Raw genomic sequence first — 15182 nt, forward strand, 5'->3', positions numbered from 1 at the left:
GGTAACGCAGTACCCAACCTGTACAGCTGTACCGAGAGACCCTGGGCACCTGCATAGAACTTCAAACCCAGATCTGCCTCCCATTCAGATCCCATTCTTTCCACTGCTGCCTGGGAGGGTCATCTCCTCCTAGTACCTTCAGGATCCTGCTCCACCGATGGTCTCCTCTCTGCCTTATTTCCAGCCCCTTCCCTCTCCTTCTCTTCTGGCTTCTCCTTCCTAGCTGATATACTCAATCAAATCTGTACTCTTGGGTACCACTAGGTACTGGAGCATAATTTCACTACTGTGATCCCCACTCCTGTGCCTAGCTCCAGCCAGGCCCTGAATCTGCCTTTCTAAGCAAATGCTTGTTCAGAAGCCTTGTACTTTCCACTAGACATCCTTGGGTCAAAGCCCAGCCTTTGTGGTCTTCCCTGCTGTCCTCAGTGCACACACAGCAAGTTGTTTTGCACACCGTAATCATTCTCTGGCATCGAAGAACCAACGAATTTTTCCCAAGAGCAATCCTCTTAAGCAGGCACTAGAGGGCAGCAGGAGATCACGCATGGTCTTCTTTTAAGCCTCTAAGGGCCAAAGCCTACATTGTCTCTAGAGGCAGGAGGAAATGCTAAGCTTCACCACTGACTGAAGAGAACTGAGCAAACCTTAGACTGTGGGAAGGCCCACTTTTGGGTCCTCTGGGATTCTTCACTGTGTCTCTTACTTTCTTTAGGACAAATAACACAGCAGAACCACATGGGTATTTTTGTACTTAAAAAGATATTTTTATATAATTGTATATATATTGAACAAGCAAACAAAAGATATCAGCCACTTCTGGGCTACTGATCAGTGTCCAGGAGTCCCTGGACCCCCTTCACTTGAAACAGGTGTTTTCCTCTCAGGTGCCTTCCATGTCACAGTGCACCTCGGATCCTTCATCTGTAAGAGAGGACTGCGACCTCCACTCTGCAGGACGATAGGAAGGGCTGTGCATGCCCCAGGTGTAAATCAGCTGGGGCTGCACCTCACATTTGATGCTCAGAGCAGTTGGATGAGGGATTAGTATCCCCACTTTACAAATGAGGAAAGTAAGATCGGAGCAGTAGAGTGACTCGCCCAGGTCCTCAAATCAGATCATCCAACTCAAGAGCTTTGGATGTAAGTGTCCAGGTCTGCCCTTGTCTGCTGTGTTCCACTCTGTAGGAAGCAGGTGTTCCAGGAGAAATTCCTGACAGTGTGGTTAAAGCACCAGCTACGAGGGGACGTTTACAGTTTCCGACGGGCACGTGAATTGAAGAACACTGGGTGGTGGCCAAGAGCTGGACCGAATGGCCTCCAGTGATGCTCTTGACAACCTAGAATTTGGAACTAAATCGCTGCTTGGGTTCTGTTTCTTATTGATCCTCCAAATGTTCCAAGATTTAGGTGCTAACATTATGGACATTTACAGAGGAGGAAATGGGGCCTCATGGAGGTCAAGCAGCTTGTCCAAGGTCACCCAGCTGGAAATGGAAGAGCCAGAATTCAAATCCAAGCAAGTCACTATGCTATAGTTGCCCCTCTGCAATTAGGTTTATCACTTGTGTATTTATGGAAGAAGCTGTGAACTAGGTTAGATTAGGAGAATAGTTAGTTGATTAGAAATTGGGCAGTTTTATAGACCTGTCGTCTTTTTAGTCTCTACTACAGTTTCCCCTTTCAGTCCTCAAATATGTGCACCATGCACAGACTCAGACATATACACCTTATCAGAAGCCTCTCAAGCCTGCCCAGTAAATAGTTCCTGGGTTGGAGAGTTCATCTGTCTACCTGCTTAGTCGGTTGATTTTAACATCCCCACCCAGTAGGGGGCAGGCTTGAGAACCTCAGAGAAGGCATCCAAATAGCATAAAATGCATTAACTCTGTGTCTAAGCCTGATGCTTAGGATGAGAACTACAGTTCCCCCGTGGGAAGCCATCTAGATATAACAGAGCTGTCCCATAATGGAAGTCAAGATGCAACGAGTTCTGCATCAGTAAAAGTGTCCAGAAGAAGTGGGAGGATGATTTGGTGGTGAATGATACATTAGATGGAATTCCTGACTAGGTGACCTCTAAAGTACTTGAGTACCCAGGAGATCCTTTAGCCCAGGGAAAGAGGCGCGGAGCCTGGAGGCGTTGTAGGGGCGTGGCAGGAGTAGGCAAGGTCTCAGTATTTGCCAAAGAGAAGACTCCTTGTGTAGGAGTGAGAACTAGTGCTGAACAATAGAAGGAGCAGTAGAACCAGGTATAAAACACTAGACTAGTTATTAGCTGTGTGGCCTTGGAAAAATTACCTTACCTCTCCGAGCTGCCACTTGTACATCAATAAAGTAAAGTTAGACCATTTGCCTTTGGGGCTGTAGTGATATATTGACATAATGGGTTCGAAGTCTGTTAAGTGTTACATGAATATAAGGTGTTAAAGGGAAAAGGGGTCAGATTATACATCCATCTATTCACTTATTCAGATACTGACCTGCAAACTGTCTACTCTACATCAGAGAGTGAACTCTTGCTCTGGGGATGCAAATGCTCATTAAACCAGCAAGGTCCATGCCCTGGCTGCTGTGGCTCAGTGGATTAAGCACTGGCCAATGAACCAAAAGGTTGCTGGTTGGATTCCTAGTCAGGGCACATGCCTGGGTTGCAGGTCGGGTCCCTATTTGGGGTCATGCAGGAGACAACCACACATTGATGTTTTCCTCCCTCTCTTTCTCCCTCCCTCTCCTCTCTCTAAAAATAAATAAATAAAATCATTTAAAAAAAATCCAGCAGAGTCCTCACTCTTATGGAGCTCACAGTTTAGTTGTAGAGACAGATACTAATTTAACTAGCACATTAATTAAAATTACATATATGGTAAGCCATATAATGATGATGATGGTGTAAATGGTTCAATTAATAACACAAGTTGAGAATAATCAAAATATAGTTTATGAATATGTGATGTTCAGAAGTTCAGGCACACTTCAGAGAGATTGCAGGTTCAGTTCCAGAGCATCCCAGTGAGGGGAATATTTCAATAAAGTGAGCCACACAATGTTTTGTGTTTTCCCAGTGAGTATAAAAGTTACTTTATACTATACCCTATTAAGTGTGCAATAGCATTATGTCTAAATAAATGATTTTTATTCCTTCATCTAAAAATAATTAATTACTAAAAACATGAAGACCATCATCTGAGCTTGCAGTGAGTTGTCATTGTTTTGCTGGTGGAGGGTCTTGCCTTCAATGTAAGAGAAGCACAGTATCTGAAAAGCGTAATAAAGTGAAATCCAATCAAATGAGGTTTGCTGTGGACGTGTGAGTCCGCACACTCCTTGTAATGTGTTCAGTGGGATAGTATTCCCCTGCTCCTAGATGAGAATTTTAGCAGGGGACATCTAATCTGTTATCACTCCTATGGAATGGACAGTGTTAGAGGCATTGTGAAGTTGCTAACACAGTTTCAAATCAGGAATTAGAATGTGCATTCCAAAATTTTAATCGAAGTTCTACATCTGACAAATGGAATCTCCTTTCCCTCCCCAGCGGGGGCCTTAAGAGGTGGAACGAGATTGGCCTTTGTTCTATGTGTCTGCCTTGCACTCCTCTGTCCTCTCCCTCCAAGGTCAAAGCAGGAGAGAGAAGTGGCAAGGATTAGCAAGTAGCCTTGGGACCCTTGTACCTGGCCTTGTGTTTTCTGGTCCTGACAAATTCTTTAAGCTAGCCCTTAATCTGGGGGCTTTTTAGTGCTCCCCAGTGATTTCTCTTTGGTTGGTTGCTGTTGATCGCCCTGTAACTCCTGTCTCTCTGGCTGCCCAGCCCTTGGCAATTCTCACTGTGGGGGACCCTCAGCCCTTTAGAATTCTTGGGGCAAACTCAAAACAGTTCCAGGACAACTCTTTCTTCTATGGGTTCCACATCTGTTCCAGGGAAAATACTAATGCGTTTTTCACCTTGGCAACCTCTGGATTTGGAGCTAATTCCCATGCAGCCCCTCCCGTTCTGCGACCACAGCCCACTAAAGCTTTTGCAGGTGGAGTGAGAGCCTAGCCCACTATCTTCCCAGTTGCCAAAAGGACACACAGCAAGTTCTCCAAGAGGCGCTCTTCAGGCCCCTTCTCAAAAAGCTTGGGATTAGAAGGTAGCATGTTCTGCCTGTCCCACCTGGGGGTGTTGGGAACTCTAACCATCAGGTAATAAATGGCTTTCTGCAAAGTAAATTTTCCCCGAATCCGCCCAGTCTGCTCTCTGACCTTGTTTTATTTCCTTGTTCTGGCTGGGGTTTCTAGAGTAATGAAACAAGTTAGGATTCATCTCCTTTGTAAATTCTGCGTATAGGGGCTTGGCGTTGGTACTTCACTTCTATTCTCTCTTGGTGTCTCAATAGAAATGTTAATGTTAACATCCTGTTGCAACAGCAGTGATAGTAATTATAACAGCAGTAATAACAGCTAAACCGATTGAGTGCTTCACCTGTGCCAGCACCGTATTTAATCCGCACAATCACGAGTTCAGGTTGGTACTATTATTTATGGTTGGCACACTCCCGGTGCTGAACTTTGACCGTTGGGCTGAGAAGTTCGGGCTGCACGGCACACAGGTTCAGACCCTGTCGATGGCATTTCAGCTGGCTCCTTTCCCTTTGTTAAGGACGTTGGTGTGGGACCTTGAGTCAGGCCTCAGAGCCATTGCTTCCCTCCAACAGGAGTCCGTAACGCCACCTCAGAAATGATCCCATTTCAGCAATTCCTGGGAGGCCATTGCTGGAACAGAGGCCATTCTTCACAATATAAAAGTCTCAGCCTCTCTCTCCCACCCTGAATGTTTCTAATTTGAGCCCCTCTGGTCCCGGTGGAGCCTTTAAATGCTTCAAGTACAAGCCTACTGCCAAGCAAGCCTGTCTGACTCGGGAGGCAGTGCCCTGAGCGGCTGCTGAATATTGAACAAACATTCGCACGACTTTGGCTCTCCCAGAAGCCCTCAGTCTGAGGCCTTTGTTTTGTTTTCCGGATGAGGGCAAGTGGTGCCATCACCTCCTGCTGAAAAGCCCTGGCTCCCCTCCCAACAAGGAGTTGTCACTTCAACTGAGGCTTTTTAAAATTTTTTTGGTGGCAACAAAATAATACCCAGCAGGAATTTGGGAGGAGAAAAAAGAGAGTTCAGCTGGCAGGTTCTCAAATGAATGGGCTGTAGTGTCATTGGAACTGAATTGGGCTTGAAACCAGACATGATCCTATTTTGGAAGCATTGTTCAGAGGGATGGGAAATGTGAACAGAGGATAAGTCTCTTCAAAAATGCTCTTTATCCCTGCCTGTTAAAAGCAGCCTGTTTCAACTGAACTCTCCCATCCCCTCGATGGCAAGGACCTGTGTGAAAACTTAGAGGGAGTCAAAACAACTGGCAAGTCGATCCAGCTCTTCGTCTGTTATCGTTCCTCGTGAGAGAGCTAATTTTGCTTTGGAAAGAGGTCACTGGATTAGGAGCCATCAATTAATTATCAGTGGTGAAATTCACAGATCTTGGCTCTTAGACTCATCAGTCCTTTGATAAGAGCCCTACAGTCATGATATGTAAATATATTACAGAGTCAACAAATGTTTATTGAAAGTATTATTGAACGCCACCTGTGTGCCAGGTACTGTGTAAAGTGGTCATGAAAATCAGCAAGATTCATACTGTTTTTGCCCTTCTGGAAGTTTCAGTCTGCAGACAGAAATAGAATAGGTGCTATGAAGCTCTTTAATGTAAAACCCTAATAAAGATTGGTGGCATGGGGATGGAGTTTAGGGCAGGCTTTGCTGAGGAATTGCACTTGAACTAAGATCTGAAGGATGAGTGGGGGTTAGCCAGGAGAAGCAAGGAGCTAGGGGTGGTATGGGAGAAAGCATTCTGTGCAGAGAAGAGAGAGCATTTGCTGAGACTGAGAAAGAAAGGCACAGGGTATGTGCAAGGAACTTAAGTGAGAGAATTAGGAAGAACAAGGTAAGAGATCTGATTGGAGAGGCAGACAGGTCGTCTTGATCCCACATTACCTATATGCCATCTTAAGACTTTTGGTCTTTATCCTAAGAGCAGTGATTGGCCATGGAAGAGTTTTAAGCAGGAGGAGAACATAGGTTTCACGTTTTAAAAAAACTTCAGCCACAGAGTGAAGTTGGATCAGAAGGAATTAGCTTTAGCAGTTGTGATGTCTACAGAGAAGTAGTTAATGGGATGGCTAATGGTCTTCCCTATTGCAGCTTTCATCCAGGTCATAACTTAGGCATGACACAATCTTTGCGAAGAGAATCATTGTTAATAAGTGTGCATGGGACTTAGAGGTCAATTTGTTTCTCCATTTAGGTGTTGGGTTCCTTACTTGTTCAGTAATGGAGTTGGACCAGACAATACCCAAGTGCCCTTCCTTTATAAAACCAGCCCTTAAATTTGGCTCCAAATTCTGTACTGCCACTTCAGTGCAGGTTTCAGCCTGGACTCTGGGCTTCTAACCCCACTTGTTTACCCAATAGATTGAAAAAGTTGATGATTTATTAGACGAAAGCAGACCAGCAAAGATCTATAGCTTCTGTTGTTGTTAAACGGGTAGTTATATCTTTAACCCAAAGGCTGCGAGTATTTGTTTGATCCAGGGGATTTCTTACTCCCAGAACCACATTGCATTCCTTCTCTATTAAATGATGTGCATATAGCAAGTGCTAGGAGAGGCTGCCCATCTGTGTTTTAAAATGAGAGATATAAACAAAGGTGAATTGATGATCAGTCTGGGGTCATGCGCTGAAGGAATCACTCACTGTGTGACCTTGGAAAGTCATTCTCCTTTTTTGGGACACAATTTTCTCTTGTGTAAAGTGGGAGGATTGTACTAGAGTAGTATTTTTCAAAGGTGTGCTTTTCAATAGTTTTGGAAAGATGTTTTATGTCCCGCTTTATTCTCCTTGGAGATGCACAATCTAAGTGTATTGATGGTCTAATTAATTCCAAAGTTTTCACTTCAATACATCCATCATTAAAGTAAAAACTTTAACATGGCTTTCTGTCTGAGGTTCTCTTTTCCCATCTATAACCTAAGGTGAGAGCAGAGGTTTCCAAACTTTTTCTGCAAAGGATCAGTTAATAAATGTTTTAGGCTTGAGGCCATGCAGTCTTTGTTATAATGGTAGCTGGTGTAGTTCAGTGAATTGAGCGTGGGCCTGCAAACCAAACAACCATGGTTCAATTCCCAGTCAGGGCCCATGCCTGGGTTTCAGGCCAATTCCCAGCAGGGGATGCACGAGAGGCAACCATACATTGATATTTCTCTCCCTTTCTCCTTCCCTTCCCCTCTAAAGATAAATAAATAAAATCTTTAAAAAAAAATGAGGGTGGCTATGTTCCAATAAAACTTTATTTACACAAACAGGCAGCAGGCCGGATTTGACCCATGGGCCGTAGTTTACTGACCTCTAGGTCAGAGTGTGTGCTAACTACTTCCTAATGTCCTTGCAGCTCTGATATGCCCTCCCCCTTCTCCCCTGGTTGGTATTCACTACCGAGTTTGAAGTCATTATTCTCCAAAACCATCCCTCTGGACTTCCAAAGTCATCGTCTTCTTTCAACGTGTCTGTATAAGTCTGTCTCCATCTCCCTAGCTGCCAAGAGGCCTTCACAGCTTTGTTTTGTTTGTCTTAGTAACTACCCATCTTTAATCCCTCTGAAGGATTGGTTAGCTGGAATACGCCTGGTCTTCCTCCCCCAAGCCTTTGATCTGATGTTCATAAGCATTTGCTGACAGCCAGACAGAAAAGGTGGAGCCCAGATCCCAGGCCTGAGGGCCCAGAGAGTAATGAATGAAGGCTGCATTTATTTGTATCTCTAATTGGCAAGCCCATTTCCAATTCAGCTGCGTGTCACTGCAAGCCCAGAACAAGAGAAGGAGACCACCCTTCTTTTTCTGCCAGGCCTTGGTGCCCAGGGACCCTGGCTCCACTGAGGCAGCAGCTGGCCTTGATGTTACCAGGCTTAGAAGAAGCCTCCATCTGTAGCTCTGCCCCCTGGTGCAGGGCTCCCTTCTGTTTTGCAACTCAGACCATGCATTGCACAACTTTGAAGGTAAAATTCACATAATCCAGAACGTAAATAGAACCCTCTGGGTTGAACAAATCACTTTGGTTCCTCAAGCTTTTGAATATAGCCATTGAGCCCTCTTCTCTTATGACATCTTATGTAGAAGGCCAGTCTCTTAAGAAGAGATAAATGGAACTGCTCTGCTTGAAGTTGAGATGTGTCTTTAGAGTTCTGCCTGCTTGGTTTTCCTCTTGCCCTTGTCAAGTAGCTACTGAGATACTTTCAGGGATCCCTAGAATTCCTCAGAAGAATTCTGGAGCCTTTAGACTTGACCACAAATGTCATGCTAGCCACTCAGAGTCCTATACTCTCCCCTCTTTCATTAAGGCTCAAAGACATACTTAGCACTATACTGGGCACTGAAGATGAGGAAGGGACAGGACAGGGAGACATGGCCCTAGGTCTCCAAGACCTAATTACGTTTGGGGTTTGAGAGGTCAGTAGAAAATGGGAAGAGACTGTGAGCTTCACAAGATAAGGTCTTATAAGTGGAAATACTTATTCAGAAAAGAAGGCCTAGGGAAAGGAGAGACTTCCTGAGGAGGGTCACACTGGAATGGAGCATGGGTGGATGGTAAAGATTTGGAGAGGCAGAGGGGAAGAGTAGGCAGGGTAAGCAAAGGCACAGATGTGGGAGATGCTAAGTGTATGGATCCAGAGAGACAGAACAGAAGGGGGCATGTGCGAATCAGATCTCAGTGTGCGTGTGAAGAAGGCAGGAAAGGAGTTTGAACAAGGGAACAGATGAATACAGAAGGAAAGGGGAAGTGATGTCTTTTCCAGACAGGCCCACCTCTGTCTACCACATTTATTACTCATAACTGTTGCAGCTGGTCTTATTAATCCCATTTTACAGAATTAATTACTACAGGCTCTTGGAGATTTTTCCAAGGTTGATGGCTATTATCAAGTAAATCATTGAGATTTAAGTGACTTATCAAGTAAATCATTAGATTTAAACTGAAATCAACTGGACTCTAAAGCTTGCGTTTCCCCTATTATATGAGACTTCATGAAAAATATAGTTCTGGAGATGATTCATAAAAGAAAGGTAGAAATTCTCTAAATTGACAGTAGACAGGAAGGATTTCTGGCTGGGAAAAATATTTGTGCATATTAACATCTTGCAAGATCCTTGGAGAATCCTCTAGTCTGCCTAACATCATTAAATATGGACAAATTGAGGCTTAAAGAGAGCAATGGGTTGGGGGGGGGCATTTAATGTAAACAGCATAACAGGACTCCGTTCTGATCTCTGAACCCTCAGGCCAGTGCTCTTAATAAAGCATCATGAACAAGCCACTCTACCATTTTCCCCTTTGCAGTTGCTACCAGCTACCAGCACATCAGACTCTATGGGTTGGAGAGTCCGAGCTTTTGAACAATACTGAATGTATCTCTCCCTCCTCAGAGACCACGGAGTTGGGCAGCAAGAAGGAGCTCAAGTCCATGCCCTTCATCACCTACCTCTCAGGTCTGCTGACGGCCCAGATGCTGTCGGATGACCAGCTCATCTCAGGTGTGGAGATCCGCTGTGAGGAGAAAGGCCGCTGTCCATCTACCTGCCACCTTTGCCGCCGACCAGGCAAGGAGCAGCTGAGCCCCACACCGGTGCTGCTGGAAATCAACCGTGTGGTCCCCCTGTATACCCTCATCCAAGACAATGGCACCAAGGAGGTAAGCCCCCGACACAGTCACTGAGTCAAATCTCAAGTCTAAGTACCAACCCACCTACCTCCTGCCCCATGGGCCCTTTGTTGGGACTGTTGTCATTGGCATCATCATCATCATCATCTAATCAATGCCTTACCATGTTTTATGTACATAAGTAGCTTGGTAACACAAGCTGCTGTGACTGACAAACTCTCAAATCTCAATGGCTTAATACAATAGATTTTATTTCTTGTTTGTGCAGAGTCCCAAATAGATTTTTTTTGGATGAATAGCTTTCCTCTGAGAACTAGTGCAGGGATCCAGCCTGTTCCATCTTGTGCCACATCAACCTGATGTTCCCACATTTGAGATGGCAAAAGAAAGAACACAGGGGACTGTATGGGAGTGGTTTAAATGGGGCGAGGCTGAAAGCGGCGAATATCCCTTTGGCTCCCATCCCATTGGCTAGAACTCAGCTGTTGGGCACACCTGTCTGCAGGGATACGGAGACCTGTTCTGTCTGTGTATCTAGGGGAAGAAGATGTGAGTTTGGTGAAAAACTGGTGCTGTCTGCCTCAGTACCATACTTGGATTATCTTATTTAATTTACCCTTCAAAGTTATGTTTTTCTTATACATATCAGGTGGATTCCTATGGAATTGCAGGCACTGGACCATCTTTTACTTGCACAAATGGCAATTCCATATGGTTCATTTTAATGTCTTACCTGCTTTACAAGTGGGGAAACCTCAAAGATGTTTAGTGATCTCCTGAAAGTTGGTTTGCTCCAGAGACAACAGGCTTAATTGTAAAATTATGCCTGCCCTTTTTCCTCTTTCCGTGTCTCTCACTTTGAATGACGGCACGTCAGGGCTTAGAGGGACCATACACATGATCTGGTTCACTGGTTTGCAAACTCATGTTTGTGGCACACTTTTCCAAGTGAAGCCTTCAGGAACCCCCATCCGTAAAACCAGGAACAGTGATGTTGCTCCTTCAGTGAGGAAGGTGGCTAAAGCATCTCTACTTGGTCCCCACTCTTCCCTCTGCAGAAACTCCTTGACAGCTCTGGACCTCCAAAGGAGAGTCTTGCAGTTGTGTCTCTCCCATAGCATCCCACTGGGCTGAGTAAGTGCCAGAGGGTGGTGAGGGAGCAGGTAGGGCTCTTTACAGAGGACACCCAGGTGATGAGAACAAGGATGAGGAAGAGTATCAGGTAGACTACCTGAGGCTGAAAAGAACATGGCCTCAGTCTATACAAAGACTGAGATTCCTCATGGCTAAGACTAAGATATGGAAGGAAAGCAGAGATGAGGCCAGCGGGGTAAGGAGGAGCCTGGTCACTTAGGCTGTTGTAAGCTAGACCATGGAGTTTGGACCTGTCTGGAGGGCCTTGAGGTGCTGAAGATACATGGTCAGTAGGAGGCTGGTAGGATGTGTGGGGTGGAAGGAGCCCCCTGGAGACAATCCAGACAAATAATCCAGATGATCATCAATGGGTTGGAGTTGCAGTGTGGAGTATGCATACAGTGGAATACTATACAACAGCCAAAATGAATGAACTGTGGTGACAATATGAGATGAAAGAACATAATACTAAGTGAAGAAAACAAGTCCCAAAGATACATTTTAAACAGCATGATACCTTTCCTATTTTAGGTTAAAAAAGATATACGTACACTCCTATTACACCACCTTTTAGAAATAAATACGGGTGCAATAAACCATTTAAAAATGGAATCAAGGAAATGATGACCATCGGATTCAGGATGATGGTCATCTGGAGTCAGGGGAGGCAGGCTGATGTCAGGAGGGAGTTCTTGTTACATTTAAGTAGTCAAGTCCCTGGCTCGTGTTTTGGGCAGTGGATTTGTGGGAGGTTATTAGAATATTAAAACTAGCTAGTTAACTAACACTAACTAGATAAAACATAACCATGTGCAGTGCAACAATGAGCCTGAGTCATGAACCAAGCATTGCAAGTAATCTAACCCTGTGCATCAGAGGTCCCCTAGGTAATGCCAACAGAAATGCCAGATATGCATATATAAGGACTGTCCAGAAAGAGTCCAGCCGTTGTTAATATAATGAGAATGGTTTGAATGACATCAATGTAACCTGGTAGCCAAGGAGAGTGGGCTACAACACAGGTGCACGAACAATGAGGACCTCACTGTACTAGTCAGTGGGGGTGGTAGATGCTGTTGAGTGAGCATGTGGACTGTGTGGACATGACATTCAAAATGGCTGAGCAAGTAGAGCAATGATCTACATCAAATTTTGTGTTAAGCTTGAACATTCCTCCACGGAAACTACCTGAATGATTCAGAAGGCTGCAGCTATGGACAACTGGTGACTGGCAGCTTCATCACGACAATGCACCCACTCAGCATCACATCTCGTGCAGTTTTCTGGGGAAACATCAAATCACCCAAGTAACTTAGCCTGGATGTGGTGCCCTGCAACTTCTGGTTTTTCCCAAAACTAAAATCACCTTTGAAAGGAAAGAGATTTCAGACCATCGATCAAATTCAGGAGAATATGATGAGGCAGCTGATGGCAATTGGGAGAACCGTGTGAGGTCCCAAGGTGCCTCCTTTGACGGGGACTGAGGTGTCATTTTCCCATGTACAGTGCTTCTTGTATCTTCTTCAGTAAATCTGTTTTTCCGTATTACATGGTTGGATACCTTCTAGACAGATGTTGTGTCTCCACACCTCAGCTTCAGAGTGAGAGCACCTTGTGGAAATGTGAGAGTGGAAGCAGGGAGACCTGCAGAGGCTGCTGAAACTTCCAGTAAATGCCAACGTTGGTCAGACCACCGTGTGTGCAGTTGAAAAAAGCAGCATGTCGGTAGCTGTGCAGGTCTGAACTCTCCCTAATCAGCTGCCAAGGTGAGTGAGGCTACTGATAGCCCCATGCACTGCTCTGTGAGCTTTCCCCAGCAACCGCCATTCTGGGCCATGCTTTCTTCATGTGTTATGTGGCACAATACAAGCCCAGTCCTGGGAATTCTGTGATGTGTTCTTGGCACATGTGTGGTGCCTGAGGGGTGGTAGTTCCTTTCTTCTTTGCTTAGTAGTCAGATCACCCCATGTTTGAAGAGTGCCAGCTCCCTTTAGCATTACTATAACTCCGGAGATTCAGTGAGGTCTTCCTGAGGTCCATTCATGATGTGTTCTCAGAACAGATGTGGAAAGTGGCCACTAGATGTCACTGTTCTCCTTATGGGAGATCTGGAGCCCTTGGAGCCCTAGCCATTCATTCATTAATTCAGTAAGTCTTTTGGAGCACCTACTGGATGCAAGTACTATGTTACACACCCTGAGAAATGAAGAATATGACAAGCAGACATGTCTTTATGGGGTTTATGGAATTGTGGAGGAGGCAGATATTAATGAGATAATCACACAAGTCAAGACAGACTATGCTAAGTTCTAAGAAAAGGCCAGAGCTATGGTCTGAAAGTGTGTCACTGGGGCCCTGTGGGGTCAGGGAAGGCTTCCCAGAGGAAGTGACATTGACACTGAGTCTTTAGTGGCCAGGTGCATCAAGTGAATGTGGAGGACAGGGTTTGGGAGAGGGGGAGAAATCTGAGCACAGGCTAGGTTGAAGGCTCAGTTCCTGCAAAGGCCTGAAGAATAGGCAAACACAGCCCATTTCCCTGAGGAATGAGTGACCACAGGGTGGCAAGGGCTGAGACTGAGGGACAGCTCCACAGGCGATGCTGCTCAGAGGTGGCAGGGCTGTGCAGGCTGCCGTGGCGAGGACCTTGTCCCTGGGGTGGGGAGCCCTGGAGGAGTTCAGGCAGACAGACTTGGGCACTGATTCTCAGCTCCAAGGGCTGTTCCTCTTAGTCATCCCTGCGCAGAAATGTTAGAGCTGGTTGGCTGGGGCCGGCTTTCTCCGAGTCTTCACTTTCTTTATCCCCAACCTCAAACCCCAAGACAGGACTATTTCAAGTTTCATAGCAGCCTGGGAGCTGTGGTGTGTTAGGCATTTCCCTGGGAGCGGGCTGCGGTGGGAGTGGGTGGGACAGCTCTGTTGCAGGTCTGGAAATGGTCCTGAAGGAGGGTGCTATGGCTGCTGAGGGGGGTTGGTGTGATGCGGGAGTGGCTGCGTTCATCGTCTCCATCACTTGTTTTCTCACCTCTTCCTAAAACCCCACCACTCCTTTGCCCCTGGTTTCTCCATCTCTCTGCAGCTGGAGGCAGGGCCATATGCATCAGACACACGAAAAGGCCCAGACTCCGATGCGGAGTCATAGCAAGGCTGGTGCAAGTCCTTTTTGTTTCTGGCCTCTCTTTTCCCACCTGAAAAAAAAAAAAACGGATGAGTGAGTTCCTTTCAGAGCTTCTTCCAAGAGACTTTGTCTAAGTGGAATCAGATAGTGTGGGCTCTACATTCCACCCAGGTTGGGGTGGGATCCTGGCTTAGTCCCCTTTTCACTGTGTGATGCCGAATGGCCTCCCCAAACCTCAGTTTCCACATCCGTAAAATGTGGTTTCATGGTCCGTGTTTCATGGGAATCACACAAGACAATGAATGTATAGTGCCTAGCTCATAGCATGAAATGGGCAACATTTTTGTATAATGATAAAATATATTGTTGGTCCCTAAACCGGCCCCTCCCTTTTTTATGCTTCCTTTGGTACCTTCTTTCCTAGGTAGTACTTGATACCTTTGCAGATGCCCAAAGTGCTAGAGTGGGATCTGTATTTTGTATGGGAGAAGTCATTGGTTAACCCAAAAGGGAGACTGACAAAGGGAGGGGATTTAGGACCATTTCCCCACTTTAGAAACATTTCCAGAACTTATACTCTGTAGATAAGGAGTTAAACATGCGTAAAATGATTTCCTTCTGCTATAGCCCTTCCAAAGCAGGATGGGACGGTTCTTCTTGTGAGAACTCCCAACATCTTGAGTCATTTGAGGTGCTGAGTCAGCTCCTGAGTCCCATTTTATGACCCAGTCAGGACTATCGAAAAGGGACTAGGACTTGCCCGAAGTCTGTGGGGCAGTTCTGGCCCCCAAGGCTGCACCAGGGCCAGGGTGTGCTGTGGAGAGCCTCGGGTCCATTGGGCACTCGCTTCTTCGGTGGTTGGGGTATTCTTGGGCCCATCTCTGAGAACGCATGAGAAAGGATGATGCCATCTGTCCCAGCTGGAAAGGAACCCATCATTATACTTCATGTTGTGGTTTTGAACAAGCAAAGCAGGAAAAATGTCTTTATGATTAAAGGGTTTGATTAATATGTAAATCTCCTCCCCCCACCTGTTAAATGACCCATACACAGCCCAAAGCCACAGAGCTTGGCTGAGCGTAACTAGTAGTTAATGTGCAAGACTCTGTATGGCTGTTAATTTAGCCTTTGGGTGAAGAAGAGGAGATTCCAAGTGGTGGAGACAGAACAGTGTCACGGTGAAGAGCCGG

The 15182-nt window shown here is 45.7% G+C and overlaps 1 protein-coding gene across 2 annotated transcripts in view; it reads left to right on the forward strand.

The window, feature by feature from the left end:
• The window catches only part of ASTN2 (astrotactin 2), an 817144-nt gene that overhangs the window by 627878 nt on the left and 174084 nt on the right, over positions 1 to 15182 (forward strand). For both annotated transcript variants that reach the window (XM_037154714.2, XM_037154715.2), the window contains exon 17: positions 9508 to 9773. In XM_037154714.2, the coding sequence (XP_037010609.2) occupies positions 9508 to 9773 (266 nt within the window). The remainder of the gene's footprint in view (positions 1 to 9507; positions 9774 to 15182) is intronic.

This window comes from Artibeus jamaicensis, unplaced genomic scaffold (assembly GCF_021234435.1).
Source record: "Artibeus jamaicensis isolate MK-2021 breed Jamaican fruit bat unplaced genomic scaffold, CSHL_Jam_final scaffold_1964, whole genome shotgun sequence".
NCBI lineage: Eukaryota > Metazoa > Chordata > Mammalia > Chiroptera > Phyllostomidae > Artibeus > Artibeus jamaicensis.